Below are 24,790 nucleotides of genomic sequence, written 5' to 3'. Positions count from 1 at the left end.
CATCAGTCCCGTTTATGATGTTGGACCAGTTGATCTGAATTCTCAAGTCCGTGAACAAATCGAAGCCTTTTACTTTCGAAGTTTCTACATCTCATAATGGGTATGTTAAAATTAGACGAGTTGCGGTCCACCATTAATAGTATCGATAGTGTCCTCATTCAATCACTCTTGTAATCAGTAGGTGTGGGATTTTTATGCAAAATGCCTTGATGCAGTTAGAAGTGGAACTGTTTGTTTTAAGTTGTGATTTGTTGTAAGATTTGTAAGTCAACCCAATAATTTAGGTCCATATCAAAAAGATGATATGTTAAAGTTTCAAAGAGGAGGTCGCGGTCCCTGCTAATGGCAACGATTTTATTGCCACTTAATCACCAGTGCAATGAATACGTAGAGTTTTTAAGCAAAAAGCTCTTGATGCAATTAAAACCGGAATCATACACTAATACTACATTTTTAGGATTCAACCAAAATCCCATAATTTTTAAGGGAGATTAAGGTCCCAAGCATAACTTAAGATGCCTGTGTACTTGCTTCGCGATGGGATGGTATGGTATAACACCGCGCCACTCGTAACAAGAGTTTGTCTTTGAGCCAGTCCAGGAATGCGAAAGTGAAAAGACCAAAGGCGGAGGGGATATCCGTATCCTGCTTGAAAAGGTCAAGGGTGTTTTAGTATTTTAAGGAGTTGGACTTCATGAACTCACTGGCCCAATGAAGACAGAGTAAAAGGCCCAAACCAATAATTCTCAAACCCAAAATTGTACCAGCCCAAATATTTTTGTAAGACTCAACAATGCGAAGATATTCTTATTGTTTGTGAAGAAAAACAAATAAACAAAGGTACCAAAATTCAAATCACATTTATGAGCACCGGAAATACAAATTACGCTGAAATACCATTTTACGTGCTGTCAAATTTGGCAGTAAGGGAGAAACATGTCAATTCATGTCATGCCACATCAGATTTGACTTCTCGGTTAGAAAACATTAATGTTGTCTTTTGTTACTGTTATCACTGATTTTGACATTTTGACATCTCATTTAGAGATGCTTTTACAAAAAAAGATTAACTAGCTACTATGCAACACCAAAAAGTAGAATTAACAAAATATTACACCTTTGATTTCTTCCTCGAGCTAGCTTAGCTAGCAACTGCTGGGAAAGGTAACATTGTGCTACTGCTAGCGCTACATCATGAGGTAAACTAAATTCTTGCCTTCTGCAGACGTGATACTTGCAGTAGTCGGTTGCCCTTGAACCAAACTCCCGTAATTTCTTAGAGAAATCAAGGACCGGATATAACTCAAGATGCTGGTACGCACGCTCTTGGATGGGAATAATTTTGCTTTCTTCGTGGAACCGCTTCTTAGATCCAAAAAATATGTACTACAAGCGGCACCGCCGTGTTGATTGAAAAATATGCCGTGCGCCCATTGGTAGCAATACAAAGGAAACCGCGCATGGTAGAAAGGAGTATCCCTCCTGTAAATTATTGTGGTTTCTACCATGTACTCAAGACTCCACTCTTGATTCTTGTCATGGTAATTCCTTAACACCCATATCTCAATATGATCCCATGACGAAGCATCTACCAAGGCCATATATCCTCTCAAATTTACCAAATGGAGTTGGAAAAGGTAGTTTTTGCAAGCACCTTCCAACTCCGCTGGCGGTCTATCCCCACAGTCAAAATACTTGTATCTGTCTCCAAAGTATTTGGGAGGAGGAATTCTTTGGTGGAACTCCTCTTTGCTGAAGTCGAAGGAAACTATGCTTAAAGCCCTTTTTATTGGATCATCATCATCATAATCATAATAATCATCAGCATCATCGTAATTATTATTATTATCATCATCATAATACTTGTCATCATCTTCACCATTATCATCATTAATGGGATACTCATACTCTGACCATACCAGCCAATGCATGTCCCCGTATGCATATAACTTCTTCACGCTTAAATTACAAGGAGGAACTGAGTCTACCTCCCGCCACGAGTTTGTTCCCAATACATGAACTTGGGCCACCAGCTGGCTGCTGTAGTCTTTATTTCCAGAGACACGGACGATCTTGAGACGATTGGTAACATTATCCAATCCCATAGCTAACCAATCTAAGACGCTATCTTTTGGACATGACGCTGGAAGTTGAGCGTTGGTTGTTGTTGGGAGCACTAGGACTTCTCTCCTAAGAGGATTAACTAAGATGCATGGTTCTTCAAATCGTATGGTATCAGATTCCGGATTCCCAAAAAACCTATAACAAAGCAAGTTGCAGAATACAAATTCAAATTTGTCGTAGCAACCATCTGGCCGCGGAGGTGGGGGACCAAACTCGGGCGGCGCGGTTGCATCATCTTCCTTGTGTGTGAAGGCATTCTTATTGTCGTCGTATTCCACTGATTGGAAGGCACAATATTCAGCTGTGGTGGTTCTATGATCCATATGCATAAGTTTAGGTACTTGATCATGATTAACATCATCAAAATTATTCTGGGTAGCTTGTGCAGTAAGTAAACGTTGCGTGTGAAGGGTAACAAAAGATGGACAGTCGACTATGTTTAACACGGTTTTTGAGACGCATCGGATGCAAAACAGTGAGCTTACGGGTAGCCTAAAGAGGATGTCGATAAGAATTTCGGTGGGAAGGCTCGTTAACGAAGAACAACTAGTGTTGTTGTTGATGGAACAGTCCCGCATCTTCCTCTTCTTTCTCTGCTGCTTTCTCTGCTGCTCGATCCCAGCCAACATCTCCATGTATTTTCTCGATATCAAAAAAGCAGTAGTTATTTCTCTCTCTCTATCAATTGTTTTCGTGACTTCAGCAGTTGAGGTTCCTGAGGCTAGGTCTTGTATATTTATAAGGCTTTGAACTTCTTCATGTGCCGGAAGGATTCTCTCTCTCAATTTCCAAGTTTTCCACTACAAAACGAAGTCATATTCCGATTGGATTTTCACTACACGGCGTTTGTCTTTCACTCCGTCCAGGAATGCGAAAGTTACTGACCCAAGGGGACATCCGTGTCCTTCTTGAAAAGGTCAAGGGTATTTCAGTATTTAAATGGTTTGATTTCATGAACTGACTGACCCAATGAAGACAGAGTAAAAGCCCGGCCCAATCATACTAAATCATTTCGAATACAGTACAGGTATCATTCTCGCTACATTAACAAATTGCTACATTAAAAATTTTCTAAAAAACAAAACGTCGCACAAATCAGATTAAAATAAGATAGTGATATGTACACATTTCTTATCTCTTCCACATCTTTACTGACTTTTATTTATTAATCTTCTTCGATTAAATCGTTTCTGAGGTCAAAAATAAAAAAAGTGTGTTTGCGGAAATGATGTTTGTGTGACCTGAAAATATGCGAAAACGTGGCACTCTCACAAGCTATAATAATACAAGAAACGGATAAAATATCAGATCATTTATGGCTGTAGTTGAATATGCTGGATCTGGATATGGGAAAAGCGGAGGGGTTGCGATTCGGCAGAGGAAGTGTCGTCCAAAGCACTTACGAAGGTGCAAAGCTGGCAGAGTGATCAGAGGAAGGTTGGGCCGAGTGATCAGAGAAGAACCCAGGGAGAAGTATCTCGTGTGAGGTGCTTATTCTGCCAAAACGCCGTCTTCGACGCCGCTGTCACGCTTAAGCGATACAATGTCTGGGCTCTTATGGTAAATTGTCGATTAAGACTTATATGTGTTTTCTTTGAGTTTCTCTTATTATCTTACAATGATAATGTTAGATACATGTTTTTTTTATGGTCAGTTCATTTTACTATTGGCCGTATTAGTCTATGCTACCAACCATTTTCTTCTTCCACAACAAAATTATAAACAAACTTCTAAATCTAAAGAGATCACTTAGCATCCTAATTTTCTTAAAAGAATGGATGCTTCAAAGCATTTTCGATCTTTTTATCAGGGTCATACGCAAGTAAACCCTCGACGACACGTTAAACGAAATATCATAAAAACAAACAGATTAATCAAGAAACTAGGAGCCTAGCATACATACATCGAGAAGATTGCGGCCATAAACACGTATGAAACAACCATGTTAAGTCAACCTCAAGATGGTGCGGCATCAGCAATAGTGAACTAGCTGCCTTTATGTATGTATGCTAGGCTCTTAGTTTCTTGATTAATCTGTTTATTTTTATGAAATTTCGTTTAATGTGTCGTGGAGGGTTTACTTGTGTATGACCCTGATAAAAAGATCAAAAATGCTTTGAACCATCCATTTTTTAAGAAAATTAGGATGCTAAGTGATATGTTTAGATTTAAAAGTTTGTTTATAATTTTGTTGTGGAAGAAGAAAATGGTTGGTAGCACAGACTAATTCGGGCAATAATAAAATGAACTGGCCAACAAAAAAACATGTATCTAACATTATCATTGTAAGATAATAAGAGAAACTCAAAGAAAACACATATAAGTATCAACCGACAGTTTACCATAAGGGCCCAGACGTTGTACCGCTTAAACGTGACGGCGGTGCCGGAGATGGCGTATTGGCAGAATAAGCACCTCACACGAGGTACTTCTCCCCAGGTTCTTGTCTGATCACTCGGCCCCGCCTTCCTCTGATCACTATGCCAGCTTCGCGCCTTCGTAAGCGCATTGGCCACCACTTCCTTTGCCGAATCGCAACCCCTCCGCTTTTCCCAGATCCAAATCCAGCATATTCAACTGCACCACAAATGATCTGATATTTTATCCGTTTCTTGTATTATTATAGTCTCTGAGAGTGCCACGTTTTTGCATATTTTAAGGTCACACAAACATTATTTCCGCAAACACATTTTTTTTGTTTTTGACCGCATAAACGATTTAATCGAAGAAGATTAATAAATAAAAGTTAGTAAAGATTTAAGAGATAAGAAATGTGTAAATATCACTATCTTATTTTGATTTGTGCGACGTTTTGTTTTTTAGAAATTTTTTTCACCACTGTGATAAATTGCCATCAGCATTAGTACTAGGGGGTTTGAAAATTAAAAACTTGTTTACCTACTTTTTTTCGTTTTCAGTTTTTAAAAACATGAAATTGAAACTAAATGCTGAAAGTTATTTTTTATGAACTTTCAATATCTGGCTTTCATTTTTCTGTTATCTTGAGAACAAAATCAAAAGTCTTGGCTGCCCATCTGCTGGGCATGCCTGCCGGTAGAGCAACTGAGCAAGGTGTGAAAATCTGGCCAGTTCTCCGAAGAAATTGTGCCCTTAACCATTCATCAAAATATGTAGGAAAAAAGTTGCCAAACCTTTTCTCCATACATGCAGAAATGGACGGTTAGTTTTGCTTATGCGGAAGAACAGGTATTTCAGGTTTTGAGCTTCATCCGTAACTATTTGAATGGTGTTTTTCGAATCGTTTCATTGGGGTTTCGCTCAAATTTACGTTTTAAGCAAATAAAGCTGGCAGAGATCTAGGCGATACCATTACCAAGGAACAAACTTAGCTTGTGGTTGTGGGCAAGATACCTAACTTCCTAGCCATTTAGGTTAGGAATCTTGTCAAACAACATATTCATCTGCTACATTATGTCTCTGTATATATCATATCTCATATGGTTTAGAACTTTCGATGTCTTACAATATTGATTCAATGTTCAAATGACTTTGGTTATTTGCCCTACCGGGGCCATTGTTCACAAAAATTTGAAGAAAACAGCGTCTTCTTGTAATGTTTTTGGCAATTTTTATCCACCAAGTTGTGATCATCGACAACCTAGCATTCATGAGAGCATCTTTCCAAAATCAAAGAAGAGAGACTTCTTGTTAGTGCCAGTCAATTCTGCTAGAAACTCTGGAGGATTACCAGGGGATCATCAGGGAGCCGAGGATCCACGAGCTCTGGAAACAGTCCTCAAACTCTACACCGCTATCAAGAACAAAAACATTCGCGAGTTGTCTGAGATTATAGGAGATGAATGCCAATGTGTATGCAATTTATTCTCAGTCATCCAACCCCTCCGAGGAAAGAAGGTATACATTTTACGTGTGTGTATAGGATAGGTCGTACCCAGTGCACAAGGCTCCCGTTTTACGCAGGGTCTGGAAGAGGTGAATGTCGGCTAGCCTTACCCCCATTTATGGAGAGGCTGCTCCCAAGTGTGTGTGTATATATATATATATATGTATGTATGTATGTATGTATGTATGTATGTATGTATTATATATGACCTGCATATGGTATCATAAAACTATATAACGTATAGGCTAGTGCTACTTTGACTTCTGTTGCAGCAAGTGCTGGATTTTTTCTCATATCTAATCCGAAGCTTGGGAAGTAACATCGAAATTGTTGTAACGCCGACGTTGCACCATGGAATGAACGTCAGTGTTCAGTGGAGCTTAGGTATATGAACTGATACGCCAGCAATTATTTTTTTCTGCAGATTAATTAAGATTGTAACTATTTATGGAAGGAACCCCGTTTCTCTTTCTGTTTTTGCAATAAGGGATTTATAATTTGATATGCAGAGTGGAAGAAAACGCATGTGCCTCTGGGAAAGGGCTTTAGCTTCCATATATGCCAAATCTACAGAGGGAAGGTCATCATAAGGTGCTTGTTTGCTTCATATAAATTGCATACCCTCTTCTCTCACAGTTCCCCAAGAAAAATACTAAGGAGACCACATTTTTTAACCTTATCCACGTACTATTTGATGTGGCAAGTGATGTGAATGTGGTAAAAAAATGTGATCTCCGTAGCATTACTCATTTTCCCAACATAAGCGAAGCTCACGTATTGTTGAGAAGCCACTTTGGCTGTAACTCAAACCATTCATTCATGGCCGTGTTTGATTGACTTAAAATATTGACCGCGACATTATTAAACTACTCATTCATAATTCCCGTTATCTTCTTTACAGAAATGTGGAGATGTTTATGGAACCACTCCTCCATATTGAACCCCTCAGACTGGTAAGTTAGGTTCTAATGACTTCTTAATTTCACTAATTTTCTTTATGTTCATATTTTCTCTCTGCTTATTATATCACTTGCAGAAAATAATGGGAATTATGGCGGGTTTAATGGAAAAGATGGGTTCCAATTCAATGTTCAAGGGTAAAGCAAACGGAATTCTGTGGGTTTTACTCTTTCTGTTCATCAAGGCTGCCTTTTTAATCTTTTTTAAACTTATCTTGGATTAAGCCATACCCACGAGAGAAACTAACCTACAGCGGGGGTGTCGTTGCCCTTATATCTCAAGTCAATCGCACTGTCGTACCTTTCATATAATTGTTTTGAAATTGCAAAACTTCGGTGTCTTGATTTCACATACCACTTTTAAGTAATTTCATAATTTGCAATAGCAAAAATTGGTTATACGTCCAAGTCTTTCTTCAACAATGGGATGCACTGCACTGGCAGTGAAACTAAAATCTCAAAACTTTGCAGTTACACTTCAGGCCACCCTGTGGCAAGGGCGGGATTGACCCAAAACACGGGGTGGCCAGCTTTGGGCAGCCATTGACGGCTGACATTGCGTGTGATGGAACACAACATTTTCTTTCCGACTGATCAGTAGTTTCCAAGTATTATCCAATTTGAATTTTCTGAAATATATGTATCACCACGAAAGCCAGAATGCTAAAAAAAATCGAAGTTAAAATAAGAATTTACTGCGATGTAAGAAGATACACAAGTTGCAGTTAAAACTAACATTTACTGCCATCTATGAAATACAAAGGTCCTTCCATGCTGTACAGAGCATTTTATCATTCTGTCACAGTTTAAAGGTTAGGAGAAGACAATTAAAACGAACTAACCTAGGCAATGGCGTAATCTAAGAAACTTGTTGCCATTAACCAACAGCACATAGCAATTCTAAATCCAAATAACCACGACAAGTAAGACGGAGTAGCACCTAACCACGTCAATGCACAAATGAGACGACGAAAAAGAAAAACAACGGATATAAAGAAGTGTTCTTTCCTATGTTTTCTAGGATCAGAAGAGACCAGATGGCAAAGGTCCTGTGCACCTGCAAAAGAATAAAGCAGACCATTTCAATGATTGTCGATAACACATCGAGTGAGAGGCAAGCAAACTAAAGCTAGATAGTTTATATGCATAGAATTTTGTTAAGAAAGAAATGAGATGAATTAAACAAATGGAACTTATACTAACCAGTCAACACTACCAGAAATCATAATCGTTTGAATAAATGATACCGATCTAAGATCTCGTGCATCCCCGCAGCAGAAATGCTTTCGCATCCAAGAAGCTCGTGGAGCTTTGTGTCACATAATATCACCGTAGAATTTAGAGGATCCTATGGAAATACAAGCAAAGTGCCATCATAAGTCTTATTTCCACATGCACTGTGATGGGGAAGAAAGGTCCAAACCAAGCAAGGTAGCAGTTAAGCAAGTAGAAAGGTAAGGAGAATTACATCACCTCACTAGCTAAAATCAATCCAGCTTGTGATTGATAATGGAATAAAAAAAAAAGGTCGTACCCAGTGCACAAGGCTCCCGCTTTACGCAGGGTCTGGGAGAGGTGAATGTCGGCTAGCCTTACCCCCATTTATGGAGAGGCTGCTCCCAAGTCTCGAACCCGAGACCTACCGCTCATGGGCGAAGGCACTTGCCATCGCACCAAGTGCGACCTCTTTGTGATTGATAATGGAATAACGGAGATAAATTCAATGTACACAATGAAATAATCATCTTAGATCTACGGGAGAGAGAAGTACAAAATTCTGCACCTTGATGCTTACCTCCAAACGGTTAACCTTTACATACTCCCAAACAAGTCTTGTTGCCTCAGATAGGAGCATCTCACTTCCTCCAAAGCCCAAAAACTTAGCCAGTGCTTCAGATATTCCTACAGTAAGGGACCCTGGTTGCGGTTGCGGTTGCGGTTGTGGTTGAGCTTCAGTATTCTCAGTTGTAGACTTGGCCTCTACCTTCAATCGTTTAGCTTGACTTGACTCCTCTGTATATACACAGGAGAAAGATATAAATTAATCTAGCCTCATGGAACAATATCTGAAGCAATACTCAGTGTTTACATACTGTTAGGTTCAAGGGGTATAATATGTTTGGATAGCAGCTTATTCATCTTGAACATGTCAGTACAGTCTGTCTCGAATACCACACGTAAGGCGTCATCACAAATAATCTTTCTCTTATTACTTGGATCTTGGAGGTTGTTTTTCCTTATGTATGCCCAGAGCTGCTTCACAATCTGAAATAAGCAAAAATAAAATCTTAAAACATACCCACAAACCTACATTTAGATCTACCGAGAAAATCTGAGCCACATCATTGAACATAACAGGTTAGCATAAAAAGAGAATCCGGGTTTATTTGGGAGTAATAACCTCGGTCCTCGCCAAGGCCGGTTCACCAACAACAGCCTGAAGCTCAGGTGTGACACCACAGACTTTGTTAAGCCCCCCTGGCCCTCCTCTTCTCTTGGTTCCAGAAGATGGAGCACTGCAGTAACATTACGGAACACAAGCATGTCAGGCCATCCGTTGCAGCATGAAATAAAGTGAACCATAATAGATTACTTGCAAGTACAAAACAATAAGATAATATTTGAGCTACGGTGAATGAAAGGATGATGCTGCTTTTCCAAATAGTTTATTCCCAAACCCTGTTAACAGGACGAAACTTCAACCCACGAAACCTCCAAATTTATGCAAAAATATTAACGGCCAACCAAACTGACAAGCGAACTCGTTTAATTAGCATGACCATTAAGCCAGCTCTTTCAATAATTGAGGATTGAGACCCTTACAGTCTTACTATATATAGAGTGAGAGTCTTCCTAATTGACCCCCTGCTGGTCACTATTTCATGTTTTATGCAAAGAGACAAACAACAGCATTTTTGAGCCCGACTTTTATCCGAATGACAATTCGTCCACTAAAAAGGTTAAAACTTTCCTATCACAATACTAAGAAGGGTTTGACGGCCAATTTCCATATGTTTGTTCCCTAATTTGTTAGAAAAATTTACACAGTAGGCTCTATTTACCCAAAAGAGAAAACGATTAGTGAGAAATAGCAATTAAGATATGCAAATTAGCGAAATTTGGTAGAAGCAAACAGGAAAAGGTAGAAATTTCAAAACTTTTAAACGGACACTAGACGAAATGTTGCTGATTGGAAACTCTGGAAACATGGGCACCAATTGAATTTCATAAACATGCAACCTTCGAAATGTACAGGAAAGAAAAGCGGGAGCCTAAAATCCACATATTTTTTAATTTCAAAATTTGAAACATGAAATCCGAACCTTTCTTTGGGCGTTTCCGGGGCGGCCGTGGGGGCATTTTGGGGGAAAGCCTCGGTCTTCACAGGCGGAGGCGGAGGCTGAGGCTGTGACTGAGGCTGAGGGCGTAGTTGCTGAGTCTGAGGGCGTAGTTGCTGATGCGGCGGCGGCGGCGGGGGGTGGAAGTTGTGGGGTTCGGGGGCGCGGTGGTGGGGGTGGAGGGCAAAATGGGTAGGGAATTGTTGGGGGAGGAACTGAGGATGGTGGTTGTGGGGGAGGTTGTGAGGGTGGTTGTGGTGGTGGGGGTTGAGGTTGTAATGTAGGGCAAAATGGTCTTTGGGGGGTTGCGGCGGTTGGGCGAAGGGGCGGAGGAGGAAGTTGATCTGGTCGCGAATAAAGGCGGCCTTGTGGGAGAGGTCCAACCCTAGCTTGGCCTCGAGCTGCTGAACGACGGCGTTCACGGAGGCGACGTCGTTAGGGCCTGATTGACGGAGCACAGTCTCCACAGCTTCGGCTATTTCTTGGTCCGACACCATGGCGTTAGCAATGGCACCTACATATAGTAACTGAATAAACGGAAAATCAAAACGCTCTTCACTCTCTCTCAGGCTGTTCTCTCTCTGTCTCTCTCTTCCTCTCTCTATCTCTCTCTACTCTTAACCTCTCTCTCTTTATAATTCTGCAATGACGAAAATATCCCTTTGTGTTTGTTTTGTTGGTAAAATGTCGGTTATATGCCCATCGTTCTAGCCACTTGAGACAGAAATTACTGAAAAAGGAAAATGACTTTAGGCTATTTTTTCCCTTGTGCACATTATATTTATTTTTCTCTAAATTTTTTTATAAATTCAAAAGGTCATAAACAATTAAGAGTGTGTAAATTCAGAAAATAAATACAAAAAGAGTTTTTATTACAAATTGTCTTTGAAATTGATTCACACTTTCAAAATGGTCTTGAAGTTGAAAATCGATCAATGTAATTTTTGAAAATAGATGTCACAGATCAATGTGGTTATTCCGTTACAATTCTATAAAAAATTATGTTATATGTTAATGTGACACATAAATAAATCCCATTGTTATCAGAACATTTTTACAATAATATTCAAATTTAATCATACATTGTTACGAATTTAAACTTTCTCCCACGATAGCACAACAATGTATAACACCAAAGTTGCTCTCCCTCTCTCTCTCTTCTATTTTAATATTTTAAAGACTAAAGTACCCTTCATTATGGGTAAAAGATTGGGGGTAAACACGTCATCTGCGAAAGTTAAAGCTGATTTTCTTTTCTTTTCCCTTCGTTTTTTTTTCCTTTATAAATTAAAGATAAAGAGATAACGAGGTAGAAAATGAAACTCGTTTTGTCTATAGCTACATAAACCAAAGTTGACGATCGAATTACTGTAATACCCTCACCAGAAAAGGTGGATCTCTCTCTCTCTCTCTCTCTCTCTGCATCGTGGATTGAGAGTGCAAATTAGATGAGGAAAATATGATTTGTAGTTTTGACTATGGACCGTTTGATAGGGATTGGTGGGGTTTGGTCAACCACTGTTGAACGATGTCGCTTGATCCGAAGGTCGAGAAAGTAGTTTGAGTTATCCATCAGCAGACAACCCATGTTTCTTTCTTTTACCTACCACCTACTTCTCTTCCATGTGGGACAGTGGGATCGCTTCGAATGTACTACAAGAATAAGTCTCATGATACTTGAGTGTCTTGTTTGCCACACGGTGAATAATGGAACTCGAGAAAACAGCGGTATTCTGAGTTTATCACACGTTAAGGCGATCTCAAGTTAATAAGGTTTTTTATTTTAAATGTGATATTTACATATTTCATTTTACTTTTTACATATTTTTTTAATTTTCGACCGTCGGATCGGACGAATTGAATAAGATTTAACAGACATAAGGGGTGTGTAGCACACCTCTTTCATTTTATGATGATCAAAGGAACGACTGTCCTACATAGCTTTATGTTTAATTTGCAAAGAAATTATTTTCATGACTTAAATCTGTGATCTTTCGATCACAAAGAAGCAACATTTTTGTTGCGTCAAAACTCATCCTCTTAAATTAAACGTACGCTATTAATTTTATTTTATAACATTATATGATTAATTTAAAATACAATCGTGACGTAAGAGTATCTTTTGTTGTATTAAATTAAAGTTGTTCTATGCAATGTTGCAAATGAAAGCCGCAAGAGTATGTAAAGTTGGTGAACAACTTCACCCAAAACATAAAGCATATGGGGTTTCGTAGTATTTCGCATACAAGGAGAAACAAGTGAAGTCTCATATGCATGGGTCGATTTTGATGCATATCATCGGTTGCTCTAAATAATTTTGGTGAAATGTGTTGCTTTTCTAATGACCACCGTCGAATAGCTTTTAATTTAAGTAATTTTTTATAGAAATGATATTTAAGAAAATACTTATAATATACGGTTAGATTGTTAGAATACAATGTATAGTGACCTATAAAAGTGTCCCTCGATTATTTGAAGAATCTTTCAACCAATAGTGACTGTAAATATATGTATTGGGCGATCGTCTTATGCCATTAAAACTCAAATAAAACTTTTATAGGACGTTAATAAGGCCATTAATGCCTTATAACACATAATGTTGGGCGGTTAAAAAACAACACATGCAAAGAATGAGTGTAGGGGAGAATGAGTGTAGAGAGGATGAAAATGCTTTGTTAGATGTGTGGACACACGAGAAATGGTAAGATTAAGAATGAAGATATCCAAGATAAAGTAGGAGTGACCGCAATTGAAGATAAGATGAGAGAAAATAATTTAAGATAGTTGGATAAGTGAACCAATGACCTACATATACTCTAGTTAAAAAATGCGACTATGAGATGAAATATCAGAACAAAATGAATAGATGACATAAGAAGATTTGGAAAGAGACTATAAGCTATCGAGTACTTAAAACTAATATAAGACTTAACGTAAAATTGAGTACAATTACGTTTTAAGATTCATACTAATCTCACTTAATGGAACAAGAATTATTTGTTGGTGTATAGATTGCGTTTTTAGGTGATACCATGCAGGACAAACACGTGTCATAATAATACCATTTACGTATTTCAAAAATTTAGAAAATTAGAAGTCTAAAGACTTAGGTGTTTGCAATGAATTTAATATTGTGGCCTTTTAGACAAAGGTTCGTAATTGTTGGGCCAACGTTGATACCGATCCAACTTGAACGTAAAATAGTCTTTTATTCACGCACCGACCCAAAGTGTTATGTTGACTGAAGGGAAAGTTTGAAATGTTTATGTTGACTAAAAAGAAAGTTTGAATTGTTATGTTAACCGATGATGATGTTTTATGGCAATAACGGTAAATAAGAGTGTATATCCATTTGGTCACGGGTTTAATCTTTATCAATTCTCCTTCTTTTTTAACTTGTAAGTTGTAATTATTTTATTCATTAATAGTAGCAAGTGTTTTCACACATTGTGTGTGAACAATTTTGTTTCATCTTTTTTTTTTTTATTATAAAGTGAGATTAGTTTTTAAAATTTTAAAACAAAAAATCAGTTATGAAAATCGAGATAATGATGAGCAGTTTCTTCTGATGTGGGAATTTTTTTTAATTTTTAAATAGGGTATGTTATATTAACCTGGTTGTAAAATTATTGTAAAAAGGAGCAAAATTTATATTCATATAATTACGAAATTTTTATTTGAGTTTAGTTTTGATGAGATGATTAAAATGGTAATTTCCCGATGTGTTGGTAGACTATCAGAATTTGATTAACAGGTAGGTTAAATTATAATTTGTCAAACAAAAAGTTATGTTAAACGCAGGTGTTTATCTGTAAAAAGAAAAAAATATGAATCAACGCAAAAAAAAAAAATATATATCAAACGCAGAGTTTAACTGTAATATTCTCCTATGTATCGTTTGGTATGTAGACATGACAGGACGGAACGAAGGGAGCAAAAATGCCATCGGATGGAAACAAGGAGGAAGAAGGAGACGGATATGTTATAATTTTGTGTTCCATAGATGTGGAACGAGTCGTTCCAAAGGGTGAGGTGGAACGAGTCGTTCTAGAGGGTGAGGCGGAACGAAAATTCACCCAAAATTCGTCTCATAGAATAGCGCGTTCCACCTGTTTTAGGCGCACCAAACGTGAGACAGAACGCATCGTCCCACTCCATTCCGTCCCGTCCCATGTACCAAACGGTGGACATGGCTTCCCTGCCCTCCTAGTTATCATACACTCTCATCTCCTCCTATTTGTGCGTTACGGTTAAGCCACGTCAACATTTTATATCACTATTATTTTTTGTCTTATTATCTCTATAAAAAAATCAATATAAAATGTTGACATAATTTAACTATAATCGCACAAAATAAGAGGGATGAGATGAGAATATATGAGAACTAGGAGGGCCCGGTTCCTCAAACGGTACCCTAACGTTTATTACCATAAAACTTGGGTGGGAAATACGAAGATGGCGCTTGTTCTTAACCTAATTCCGCCATCCCAAACCCTCTTTCAGTCATCGTCCTCCTCCACTCGCCCACTTCCGACTGTCATTTCCCGCCCAAATGAAGCAACTCAGGACTGGAATTCTCTTCTGTTCAAGCTCAAGTGCCGCGGCAGGTTCTCTTGCCTTTTCTCAGACAATAGCAAACAGGTCCCAACATCCCAAATTTCAATTCTTTCCCTCTACTTCATGTTTTCTGCGTTCATTGGGTGGTTTTGAATATTTTTTTACTGGGAAATGAAGAACCCATGTTTCTAATTTGTCAAAAGAGATGAAAAAAATTACCAATTTTCGGAATTTTGACAGCTGACAATGTGGATTTTGAACAATTTTAGGCAAATTGAGCAAACAGATTCAGTTGGGCTTGTATTTTGTTTGGAAATGATGCATTCCTTCTTGTTAGTTTCTCAGTGGAAGATTATGTGTTTTCTCGTGGTATCCTTCTCTGCTTTGCCATTTGCCCTGTGCGGTTTGAGCCTTTGGGAAACTGTATGCTCAGTTACATTGTGCATGGAGAGTTACATTTGAACTTTCAATTATGTCCGGAAAACACTGCGTTCTTTTAGTGCCCGAGGAAAGTGAGTTTAGGAGCCTTATGCATTGATTTGAGTTTTGAATAAAAGTCGAGTAAATGGTAGTTTGAGCATTCAATTTGTTGGAGAATTGTAAAGGATCATCAAGTGTTGAGTTAATGGTGCACACAAAAGGTTGTTCCACTCTGCTTGCAGGAAGCCTATTTTTCCCTGACAATGTTGTTAGGATGTAGTTGTCCCGAACACCATCTGTCGCTCTAGGTATAGGGGCTGCTGACAAGGTCTAACCATGACACTGCACATCGTCATTCGGACAAATAACAATTTTATCAGATATAACTTACTGAAAAGAGGAGTTGATTGATCTCTTGGTCCCTCTTTTCATCTGGTTTAATGGGCCGTAATTTAAATGCGGGTTTATCTTTCATGTATGAATTTAACTTAACCATTTTACGGTTCCAGGACCAAGCTAGGAAAGCTTTAGAAGGTGCACTTGGTGGAAAGAAAGATGAATTCGAGAAATGGGACAAAGAAATAAAGAGAAGAGAGGAGGTGGGTGGAGGCGGCAGCACTGGTGGAGGGGGATGGTTTGGGTGGGGTAGATGGTTTGGATGGTCGAATGACGGCAATTTCTGGCAAGAAGCACAACAAGCAAGTCTTGCTGTGATAGGTATCATCTTGATGGTAAGAAATTTCTTGTCCCATTTCTAAATTCAACTCAATGCCGTTGCCTGGAATATATACAGACCTCTCTATATCTCATAATCTTATTGTTGATTTTCAGTACCTCATAATTGCAAAGGGAGAACTGATGCTTGCTGTCATCTTCAATCCGTTGCTATACGCCTTGCGAGGGACAAGAAGTGGGTTTGCTTTCATAACTTCCAGAATCTCAAGGAAGAGAGTGCCAGATGGCCGTAATATCTCGATGAAGGAAGCCTACGGCGGTGTCTCCGCTAAAGAGAGTGTTCTGAGAAAATGGGGAAGTGACTAGTGAGTGATGATTTTGTTTCAGGTTTGATATCACTCCCAACATGCGTTGAGAATGTGGCCACTATTTTTTGTATCTCAAGTCCAAAACGCGTTTAATTTGCTGCAATGCCGAACTTGTGATCAGGCCCTTGAATGAACAACTTGTGGATTCAAATTTAAAATCACGAAAATACCATCTAACGATATTTTCATTTAATTATACACTGTTACGTGAAAATACCATCTAACGATATTTTCATTTAATTACAACAGGGAGCAATCATAATCCAATCATCGCTTTGATTCCTCCGCTTTGGATCCTTTAATTATTTAGTAGTTTCAATTTCAATTAATCCCCAACCAAGAAACTTAAATCAATCATCAAAGCTAATCTCCCAAATTATCATAAAAAAAAACATGTCATGCTGCTCATGAACATATGTTATCTGGAAAATGATCTGCCTAGGAATTTTATATAGCATTGTGGAGCTTTATAGTGCCACATTATTAGTGGAGCTTTAAAGTAATCACATATGTTCTAACTAATATAATTATGTTATCTGCTCTAACAAATATGATTAGGCATGTAAATTATAAAACTAAAAGTAAAGATAAAAAGCGGAAAATAAGAAGGGGTCAAAAGTTGTTTGTTATCTTTGGTCCACCCAATCCTTACGCTTAAGCCTGTCTCATCCGATGTGTTTGTTTCTGTGTTTCAAAAATTGAAAATCCCTCCTCGAGTCCTGGTCTTCGTGGAAGCTGGTGATGCAACAAATAAGTGACCCTCACGATCTCTCCACCCTTCTCTCTCTCTCTCTAAAAGTTTCGGATCACCACACGACCATTTTCTCTCGGCTTGAAAACTCCTCCTAAACACTCCCTTCTCTCCCACCCAGCCAACTTTTTTTTCTTGCTGCAAGGTTTATCCTTGTTGGTTTTTTTGTTTTGTTTTCTGTTTACTTTTCTGGGTTTTACTGAAACTCCCTCGTATTTTATTGGGTTTCTATCTCCCAAATTTCTTCTTGTTTTCCCACAGAGATTCTCCAACTGGGTCTTTTGTCTTGTTCTTTTTGTTTATTTTGTTCTGTTTTTTCATTTTTTACTTGTAATACTTGTGTCATTGGGTCTACATTCTCTGTGCATCTTTTTGTTGGGGGTTGGTGACCTGATGTCTCTGGCCGTTGGACTTGTTTCGAGCTCCAAAAACATGGGGTTGGATGATGAGAACGCCGCCGAGGTTTCCCACAAGACGGAAAAAACCGGTGAGGCAAGTGCGGATCAACTATCCACAGGGATGGTTAGATCACCCAGTGAGGGTTCCCTCTGTCAGACCGAGGAAGAAGACGACGATGACGAAGTAAAGAAGATTGAGTTGGGGCCTCAGTTCACTCTCAAAGAACAAATTGAGAAGGATGCGGTTTGTGCTTTTGGTTTGTTGTCTCTATTTTGAAGAATGTGGCATTCGGGTTTTTGTATCTGGCTAACGTTGTTGTTGTTTGTTTGTGGGGATAATTTTGAGGTTTTAGGACGATGAGAGCTTGAGGAGGTGGAAGGAACAGCTTCTTGGGAGTGTGGATGTTAATTCTGTTGGAGGTAATCTTTCTTTTCCTTCGAAATTTCGAATTCGTTTTTGTCAAATGAAAAAATGGAGCCTGAAAGTGTGTAAATTTTGATTTTTTCCTTTCAATTTACGGCTGAAGTTCAAAACTTTAGGCCCATTTGATCGCCATTTCCGCTTTTAGTTCTAGAAAAACAAATGTGAAACTGAAAACGAAATGGTCATCAAACCGGCCTTTAGCTTCTTTGCATGATTTTGTTTGCACGCTTTTGTTTTATATCTTTAGCCGTCGATATATCTTCAACTGTCAGTAAAATATATGTTTGCTTTGGTGTATGAATATGCTGCTGATTTCAGCTAGCGGTATGCGATTTTTATGATCTCTGATGGAACAGCTTTGTTTCTCTTTGTTTTTGTGCAGAAACTCTAGAACCAGAAGTTAAGATCATGAGCCTGGCAATTAAATCCCCTGGCAGATCTGATATAATTCTTCCGATTCCTATGGACGGAAATCCCAAAGGGTTGTGGTTTACTTTGAAAGAAGGTAGCCGTTACAGCCTCGAATTCACTTTTCAGGTCAGCAATAACATCGTTTCAGGTCTCAAATACACCAACACAGTCTGGAAAACTGCTGTGAAAGGTACTCTCTCTCTCTCTCTCACATACACATATATTCATATTATGTAACAGCATTGGTAAGCCTTAGGGAGATTCGATGTTTCATTCTCGCGGATCATTTTCTTCGCAGTTGATAGCACGAAAGAAATGCTTGGAACATTTAGTCCACAGTTAGAGCCTTACACACATGTGTTGCCCGAGGACACAACCCCATCTGGCATATTTGCTAGGGGATCTTATTCAGCTCGAAGCAAGGTAAGTTTAACCGGCGCTTGATGTTTCCATAACCTCAGATCTTTCAAATTAGATTCGTAAAACCGGACCCTTTTGCGAAAAGAATGAACTGGTAGATTAGGTACATACACAACCACCATGTAGAAGAACGAAATATGTTAGCCTAGTAGATTTGGTACATACACAACCACCGTCTCACATTTTTCGCTTTTGGTTTTGTGGTGCAGTTTGCTGACGATGACAACAAGTGCTTCTTGGAGATTAACTACACCTTTGATATCCGAAAAGACTGGCAATCGTCGTAAAAATTCGATCTGTTTTATCGATTTGTAGTCCATTGTTTTGTTTTCTCAAGCTGAGACGATCTGCAATTCATTGTAAACTTGTGAAAAATATTCCGCTGCTGCCTTTGTTTATTTTTCAATCCAATCTGATACTGGTGACTTCATACAATGACGAGAGGATCGATCCTCTGAAAAGAAGAGGGAAGGGTAAACAGATAATGGTTAATTCTCGTTAGCCAACGAGGGTTGGCTCCGTTGGTAAGGTTCCTTTCTTGTGTTTCGCCCTACCAATGTTTGAATCGTGCTACTAGCAGTCCTCGTTGATGTCCGATCTATAAATACCTACGTAAATCCATACTAGTGGCAGCTGACAATTAAGTGTCAAGCATAAGTCTTTCTGACTTGAGGTTGTGGGTATGCTTCGATGCTAATTGTGAGAGTTGTTTGAGAAGTTTAATTATTCTTATGATGAAATAATTAATCTTATCCGGTGAAATAAATAATTACTCGTTGTTGCTCAAATTTAATCCACATTTTCAATAAAATAAATGATTATTAGTAAACGACCCCTAAACTGAAATATAGGTTAATGGCTAGTAAGATACATACTACTGCATTTTTATACCAATATTTTTACTTATATATAGAGTATCTTTTTGAAATATCCGTTGATATTTCCGTAACAACCGATATTTAAACCCTTGGGCTGAATGCATGCCTAATGCTGTAGCATGAAACAACTAACACAATATTATGATTAATATATGTGGGAAGTTGGGAAAAGGGATGGGGAGCCTCGAGTCAAACTTGAGTGAAAAGGGCCACAAGAGCGCTTGATTTTCACTATGGCACTAGCCATCCTCCAATGCTTGATTTGATTCTCATGATAGTTTGTGTTTTGAGTGACTAAGTTTTGAAACGTGAGTCTCGGACCGTCATGTGTTCTGACTAAGTTATTTTTTCAAGGTTTCGGATTCTCTTTGTGAAGATTACGGGGATCTGTGAATCGTGTCCGTTCATTATACATTGTACGGTCAGAAATCATTTTAAATATTTTTATTTAAAATTAAACATAAACAGTACTTGACAAAAACTGACAGCACGATGTACGATGAACAGACACAATTCACGGATTCTCAAGATCCTCACCAAAAAAATCCAAAAAGAATCCTATTGATTTTTTTAATATTACCGATACAGATCGATGATGTTATCAATCAACTTATATTATAACTCGTATTTATCAACGATGTCGATATAGGGAAAATAAACACGTAGCAGGCTTACCATCACATTTAAAAAACGGGCCTAGAACGTCTCTTTGGACCTATTAAGTATTAAACCCATATTACGCGGAAGGTTCCGGAAGGCCCAAATTATTGGACTCAGCATCTTCCCTTCCATTTTTCCTTCGAAACAAAATTGAAAGGCTCTCTCCCTCTCTCGCTTCTCCGACTGCAAACAGCACACTGATCAAGGTAATACTTTTACAATCTTCACCAAGCTAATTTCCTCTGTATTTTATCTAATCACATGTAATTTTCGATATATTTTCAAATTCAAATCGGACGAGAAAGGAAAGAAATATCCTAACGCACATAACTCAACACTCTGATTTTCTTTCACTTTCCCTCGTTTTCTCGGCAACCAAACAGAGCATTATGCTATTTTATTGGTGTTAAAACTCGGAATGTTGCTATTGCGTTTTCAAGCGACTATTTTTTTTGGCGTGTATTAGCTTTTTACAGGTTTGTACGTTGGAACTGCTTTATATCTTTCTGTTCATGGCTGCGTTATATGCTTCTAGGGTTTCAGAAAAATCAAAGTTTGAATTTTGCCCTAATTTGTTTCTGTTAGTGTTGAAACAGGGAGATTGCAATTGGGTTAAGAGAATGAGCTCTAAGAGGGAACATGAAGGTAATGCTAGTGTGAACACGGAAGGGTTTGAATTGCATCCGAAGAGGCAAAAGCTGAATGAGCATTCATCTCCGTCACCTGCCTCTGAAGGCACTCTACTTCCGGGTTTTAATTACGGAGATGTGGACGACGAGGACAACCACAGAAGGCCACCTGTGAGTGGCTTTAACGGGGACGGCGGCGATAATCAAAAGGGTGTACAAAATGGGGGTCAAGTTGAAGAACTAGAGGATGATGATGATGATGATGACCTTGAACAAGGACTTTACCAAAGGCGGGGACGTGAAATCGAGGTCAGGAGGGATTGCCCCTATCTCGACACTGTCAATCGCCAGGTATATCACTATTCTGAGTTGTTACAGTATGGTATTCCAGCTTGTTTATATATTATCCATACAAAAGTATTCAGTGTATTGATACTGATTGCTTGCTTATTCTTTGTCCAGGTTTTGGATTTCGATTTTGAGAAGTTCTGCTCTCTGTCACTGTCAAATTTGAATGTGTATGCATGCTTGGTTTGTGGGAAGTATTACCAAGGCAGAGGGAAGAAGTCCCATGCATATACTCATAGCCTTGAAGCTGGGCACCATGTTTATATCAATCTCCGAACAGAGAAAGTTTATTGCCTTCCCGATGGATATGAAATAAGTGACCCATCATTGGATGATATTCGACATGTCCTCAACCCAAGGTTTGATGATTATATTTTCTTATTTTTCTAGTCTTCCTTGGGTATCCTTTTAAGTATGCATGAGTAAACGAATAACTTTGAATTCCTTGTAAGTATGCATAATTAAACAAATAACTTTGAATCCATTTGGTCTTATATGTAGGTTTACTGAGGAACAAGTTGAGCAGATTGACAAGAACAAGCAATGGTCTAGAGCACTTGATGGTTCTGATTACCTTCCTGGAATGGTATTGATTTTAGTTCTTACTTGCACAAAATTCCATATATGTTTCTGTTTCTGCTGTTGTCAATTCTGATGCTTGATGCTATGTTTCAACTTCCTAATTCGCTTGGTCAATTCTGTAGAGTTTCTGCTATGATAAATCTATTACGTGCATAGCCAACAATTAGAGCTATGATATAGCTGTTCACAGTTTTGATATACTTGTATGGTATAAAGAAAGCACCAGTCGGTTCTCTCTCATCCATAAGGTTAGACTAGATTGTTTTGAACCACATAAGTACTGTGTTTTCATGCGTGTGGGAACTATTAGGGATGGATCTGTCTGATGGGTGCACTTCATTACAACTTGTGTCTTAAAAATATCTGGCAAGGTGTTATTTTGGCTCCTAAATGTTGTTACCTGTGTTTTCTTGATTTTGCAAAAAACAGCTGGGGCTCAATAACATCAAGGAGACTGATTTTGTGAATGTCACGATTCAATCTTTAATGAGAGTCACTCCTCTAAGAAACTTCTTCCTTATCCCTAAGAATTATCAACATTGCAAGTCTCCGCTTGTTCATCGATTTGGGGAGCTAACGAGAAAGATATGGCATGCACGAAACTTCAAAGGACAGGTTTGATCTTGATTCTTGTAGATTTCATAGTTATGCCACTAGGTATTGTTATTAAACATTTTCATATGTTTTATATCTGTAATGTCTACAGGTCAGCCCACACGAGTTCCTACAGGCAGTTATGAAAGCCAGTAAGAAAAGGTTTCGAATTGGAGCACAGTCTGACCCTGTCGAATTCATGTCATGGCTGCTTAATACGCTGCACGCAGATCTTAGAACTTCAAAGAAAAATAGCAGCATCATATATGAGTGCTTTCAGGTTTTCTTTCTTATTCTTATTTTCCTTTGTTGTTGTATTGTTGTTGCTTCAATATAACCTGCACTTTTCTTTAGAGTATAATATGTATTATTTCTGTGAATAGGGGGAACTGGAGGTTGTGAAGGAGATTCCTAATAAAGGTATTGAGAAGATAGAAAATGGTGATGACCAGAATTCAGGTGTTGCAACTGAAAATAAGGGCATTTTCAAGGAAACTTACAAAATGCCTTTCTTGATGCTTGGATTGGATTTGCCCCCACCACCGCTTTTCAAAGATGTGATGGAGAAAAATATAATACCCCAGGTGCTTGGAACACTATTTTGTGCGTACGACCTTTGTAGTCTCTATATATGTACTGCATCTTCTAGCGAGTGTGAAGATCATTCTTTAGTTGCCCTTTTAAAAGGTTTTAATGTCTTTCTAATAATTTCAGTGCCTGAGTAACTTTTTTCCTAGCTTGTCAGGGGATTCCCATGGCTACGTAAAACATGTCTGAATTTGCTGGAGTTACGTACATTGACTTTAGCGGTGCTATTGCCCAACTTGTACGCTAGTTATCTAAGATTGCTCTGAGTTGGATTCTGTAATTATAATCTTAGGTATTTACAACTTTGCTGGCCATTAAGATGGGTAGTTGGGCTATTCCTCAATTTTGTTGGTCTGAATGGAGGATAGTTGATTGCCTTGAATTAAGTGGTTTAGTCTTTCTTTCTGCTCCTGTTCAATACCATATAGTTACTTAAGATTTGATTGCAAATTAGGGACACAGCAACTGGTCTTTCTTCTAAGCATTTTGGTTTTCCATTTTCCTTGAATATTGAATCGAGCTCTGGAAGATGCCCGTCATGTATTTCTCATCAGTCTTGCATCATACATCATGCTCTGTTTAAACGATTATAGCACACCTATTTTATTTTGAGTTTTGCTTTCAAAATGTATTTATTTCTCAGTTCTGTCTCGTGTGGTTTAGGTCCCACTCTTCAACATTTTGAAGAAATTTGATGGGGAGACAGTCACTGAAGTGGTCCGACCTCGCGTATCAAGGATGAGGTATCGAGTCACCCGATTACCTCAGTATCTTATTCTCCACATGCAACGTTTTACAAAGAACAATTTCTTTGTGGAGAAGAATCCCACACTAGGTGAGAATATATGTCTATGGAAATATTTTGTACTGGACTAATCAATCAGTAATGCTCATATTTTGTATTGGAATAATCATTTTGCAGTGAACTTTCCTGTGAAGAACCTCGAATTGAAAGATTACATCCCGTTGTCAACCACCAAAGAGAATGAGAGGTTGCGCTCAAAGTATGATCTCATTGCCAACATTGTCCATGACGGAAAACCTGGTGAAGGTTCCTACAGGGTGTTTGTACAAAGAAAATCCGAAGAGCTATGGTAAACTTCTTTCCTTGTTTATTGGCCTAATGTAAATTTAAAGAAAATTCAAATGCATGGGCTCACTTCTGTTGTTTTCAGGTATGAGATGCAGGACCTTCATGTCTCCGAAACCCTTCCTCAGATGGTTGCGTTGTCAGAGACATATATGCAGATATACGAGCAGCAGCAGTAACATGGGACAATTTGAGGACCGTGGTGTTATAGTTCTGTGGATTTGACGTTTTGTACGTGCAGATGTACGAGCAGCAGCAGCAGTAACATGAAATTCGTAATGGTATGGTTCCGTGGATTCGATGTTTTGTAGTTTTGGCCAAATTTTGACAGTAAAGCAATCGATGTTAGAGTAGATAGCTTCGCGTCTAAAATTGTGTCCTGTAATCGAGGTGTAAAGTGCCGAAGGGAATGTAACGAACTGTTTGATAATTATCTGTTCATCAGAAAAATTTGTTTCCTTTCTTTTCTTCTGATTGGATGCTTTCTAGTTTCTGGTATCACTGGTGAAATTGAATTGAATTAGGATGTGTGTGGAAGTGCTTTGAAAATACTTAAAAGCGTTTTTGTTGAAATATTTAAAAAATAAATCCTTAGTAAAATGCAACTGAATCTTGAAAAAGTAGTTTAAGTACTTTATTCTTTGCACATTATTGACGCTTCATCCAAAATGCATTTTAAGTGCTCTTGCAATTCGAAAATGCTTATCGAAA

The 24,790-nt window shown here is 38.4% G+C and overlaps 6 protein-coding genes across 10 annotated transcripts; 4 read left to right on the top strand and 2 right to left on the bottom strand.

Annotated features, from left to right (window-relative positions):
* Positions 1 to 1,187: 1,187 nt before the first annotated feature.
* On the bottom strand, positions 1,188 to 2,759 carry LOC139188736 (uncharacterized). Its single transcript, XM_070806430.1, has one exon. It carries the CDS (start codon positions 2,757 to 2,759, stop codon positions 1,188 to 1,190), a length of 1,572 nt encoding a protein of 523 aa, XP_070662531.1.
* Positions 2,760 to 5,171: 2,412 nt separating this feature from the next.
* LOC103446780 (uncharacterized) lies at positions 5,172 to 7,279 on the top strand. The gene is made up of 5 exons (XM_008385915.4): positions 5,172 to 6,000; positions 6,262 to 6,373; positions 6,499 to 6,580; positions 6,891 to 6,942; positions 7,026 to 7,279. The coding sequence occupies exons 1-5, from the start codon at positions 5,629 to 5,631 to the stop codon at positions 7,170 to 7,172; spliced, it is 765 nt and encodes a 254-aa protein (XP_008384137.2). The 5' UTR covers positions 5,172 to 5,628; the 3' UTR covers positions 7,173 to 7,279.
* A 388-nt stretch (positions 7,280 to 7,667) lies between these two features.
* Positions 7,668 to 10,946, bottom strand: LOC103422526 (uncharacterized). 2 transcript variants are annotated; one of them, XR_011572006.1, is made up of 6 exons: positions 10,272 to 10,913; positions 9,350 to 9,464; positions 9,042 to 9,213; positions 8,633 to 8,961; positions 8,152 to 8,444; positions 7,668 to 8,005 (listed from the first exon to the last, which is right to left on the bottom strand). XR_011572006.1 is itself a non-coding variant. In XM_029087648.2 (6 exons), the coding sequence occupies exons 1-5, from the start codon at positions 10,781 to 10,783 to the stop codon at positions 8,171 to 8,173; spliced, it is 1,143 nt and encodes a 380-aa protein (XP_028943481.2). In that variant the 5' UTR covers positions 10,784 to 10,946; the 3' UTR covers positions 7,668 to 8,005; positions 8,152 to 8,170. The 2 variants fall into 2 exon arrangements, 1 of the variants encoding a protein (XP_028943481.2); XM_029087648.2 differs by having other exon boundaries at positions 8,152 to 8,296; positions 8,744 to 8,961; positions 10,272 to 10,946.
* Positions 10,947 to 14,678: 3,732 nt separating this feature from the next.
* Positions 14,679 to 16,499, top strand: LOC103446779 (uncharacterized). Its single transcript, XM_008385914.4, has 3 exons — positions 14,679 to 14,927; positions 15,773 to 15,994; positions 16,095 to 16,499. The coding sequence occupies exons 1-3, from the start codon at positions 14,742 to 14,744 to the stop codon at positions 16,302 to 16,304; spliced, it is 618 nt and encodes a 205-aa protein (XP_008384136.3). The 5' UTR covers positions 14,679 to 14,741; the 3' UTR covers positions 16,305 to 16,499.
* Positions 16,500 to 16,556: 57 nt separating this feature from the next.
* LOC103446778 (rho GDP-dissociation inhibitor 1) lies at positions 16,557 to 19,145 on the top strand. The gene is made up of 5 exons (XM_008385912.4): positions 16,557 to 17,699; positions 17,809 to 17,875; positions 18,262 to 18,480; positions 18,589 to 18,713; positions 18,920 to 19,145. The coding sequence occupies exons 1-5, from the start codon at positions 17,451 to 17,453 to the stop codon at positions 18,995 to 18,997; spliced, it is 738 nt and encodes a 245-aa protein (XP_008384134.3). The 5' UTR covers positions 16,557 to 17,450; the 3' UTR covers positions 18,998 to 19,145.
* Positions 19,146 to 20,321: 1,176 nt separating this feature from the next.
* On the top strand, positions 20,322 to 24,537 carry LOC108171930 (uncharacterized). 4 transcript variants are annotated; one of them, XM_029087645.2, is made up of 10 exons: positions 20,322 to 20,454; positions 20,845 to 21,228; positions 21,340 to 21,584; positions 21,727 to 21,811; positions 22,237 to 22,422; positions 22,514 to 22,681; positions 22,785 to 22,985; positions 23,653 to 23,824; positions 23,912 to 24,083; positions 24,165 to 24,537. In XM_029087645.2, the coding sequence occupies exons 2-10, from the start codon at positions 20,869 to 20,871 to the stop codon at positions 24,256 to 24,258; spliced, it is 1,683 nt and encodes a 560-aa protein (XP_028943478.2). In that variant the 5' UTR covers positions 20,322 to 20,454; positions 20,845 to 20,868; the 3' UTR covers positions 24,259 to 24,537. The 4 variants fall into 4 exon arrangements, with proteins under 4 accessions (XP_028943478.2, XP_028943477.2, XP_028943480.2 ...); XM_029087644.2 differs by having other exon boundaries at positions 20,400 to 20,454; positions 20,834 to 21,228; XM_029087647.2 differs by having other exon boundaries at positions 20,405 to 20,724.
* The last annotated feature ends 253 nt before the right edge of the window (positions 24,538 to 24,790 follow it).

This window comes from Malus domestica, chromosome 10 (genome assembly GCF_042453785.1).
Source record: "Malus domestica chromosome 10, GDT2T_hap1".
NCBI lineage: Eukaryota > Viridiplantae > Streptophyta > Magnoliopsida > Rosales > Rosaceae > Malus > Malus domestica.
Note: the sequence above shows the minus strand (reverse complement) of the source record. Positions and strands in the feature narration are given on the sequence as shown.

Excerpts from the sequence above, each read along its gene's own strand:
- LOC139188736 (XM_070806430.1), bottom strand. The coding sequence starts at position 2,759 with ATGGAGATGTTGGCTGGGATCGAGCAGCAGAGAAAGCAGCAGAGAAAG.
- LOC103446780 (XM_008385915.4), top strand. The coding sequence starts at position 5,629 with ATGACTTTGGTTATTTGCCCTACCGGGGCCATTGTTCACAAAAATTTG. Across the intron at positions 6,001-6,261 it reads AACCCCTCCGAGGAAAGAAG|CAAGTGCTGGATTTTTTCTC; the intron begins GTATACATTTTA and ends CTTCTGTTGCAG. Across the intron at positions 6,943-7,025 it reads ATATTGAACCCCTCAGACTG|AAAATAATGGGAATTATGGC; the intron begins GTAAGTTAGGTT and ends TATCACTTGCAG.
- LOC103422526 (XM_029087648.2), bottom strand. The coding sequence starts at position 10,783 with ATGGTGTCGGACCAAGAAATAGCCGAAGCTGTGGAGACTGTGCTCCGT. Across the intron at positions 9,465-10,271 it reads CCGGAAACGCCCAAAGAAAG|TGCTCCATCTTCTGGAACCA; the intron begins GTTCGGATTTCA and ends ATGTTACTGCAG. Across the intron at positions 8,962-9,041 it reads TATACCCCTTGAACCTAACA|AGGAGTCAAGTCAAGCTAAA; the intron begins GTATGTAAACAC and ends GTGTATATACAG.
- LOC103446779 (XM_008385914.4), top strand. The coding sequence starts at position 14,742 with ATGGCGCTTGTTCTTAACCTAATTCCGCCATCCCAAACCCTCTTTCAG. Across the intron at positions 14,928-15,772 it reads TCTCAGACAATAGCAAACAG|GACCAAGCTAGGAAAGCTTT; the intron begins GTCCCAACATCC and ends TTACGGTTCCAG. Across the intron at positions 15,995-16,094 it reads TGATAGGTATCATCTTGATG|TACCTCATAATTGCAAAGGG; the intron begins GTAAGAAATTTC and ends GTTGATTTTCAG.
- LOC103446778 (XM_008385912.4), top strand. The coding sequence starts at position 17,451 with ATGTCTCTGGCCGTTGGACTTGTTTCGAGCTCCAAAAACATGGGGTTG. Across the intron at positions 17,876-18,261 it reads GGATGTTAATTCTGTTGGAG|AAACTCTAGAACCAGAAGTT; the intron begins GTAATCTTTCTT and ends GTTTTTGTGCAG. Across the intron at positions 18,714-18,919 it reads CTTATTCAGCTCGAAGCAAG|TTTGCTGACGATGACAACAA; the intron begins GTAAGTTTAACC and ends TTTGTGGTGCAG.
- LOC108171930 (XM_029087645.2), top strand. The coding sequence starts at position 20,869 with ATGAGCTCTAAGAGGGAACATGAAGGTAATGCTAGTGTGAACACGGAA. Across the intron at positions 22,423-22,513 it reads CACGAAACTTCAAAGGACAG|GTCAGCCCACACGAGTTCCT; the intron begins GTTTGATCTTGA and ends TAATGTCTACAG. Across the intron at positions 22,986-23,652 it reads AGAAAAATATAATACCCCAG|GTCCCACTCTTCAACATTTT; the intron begins GTGCTTGGAACA and ends CGTGTGGTTTAG.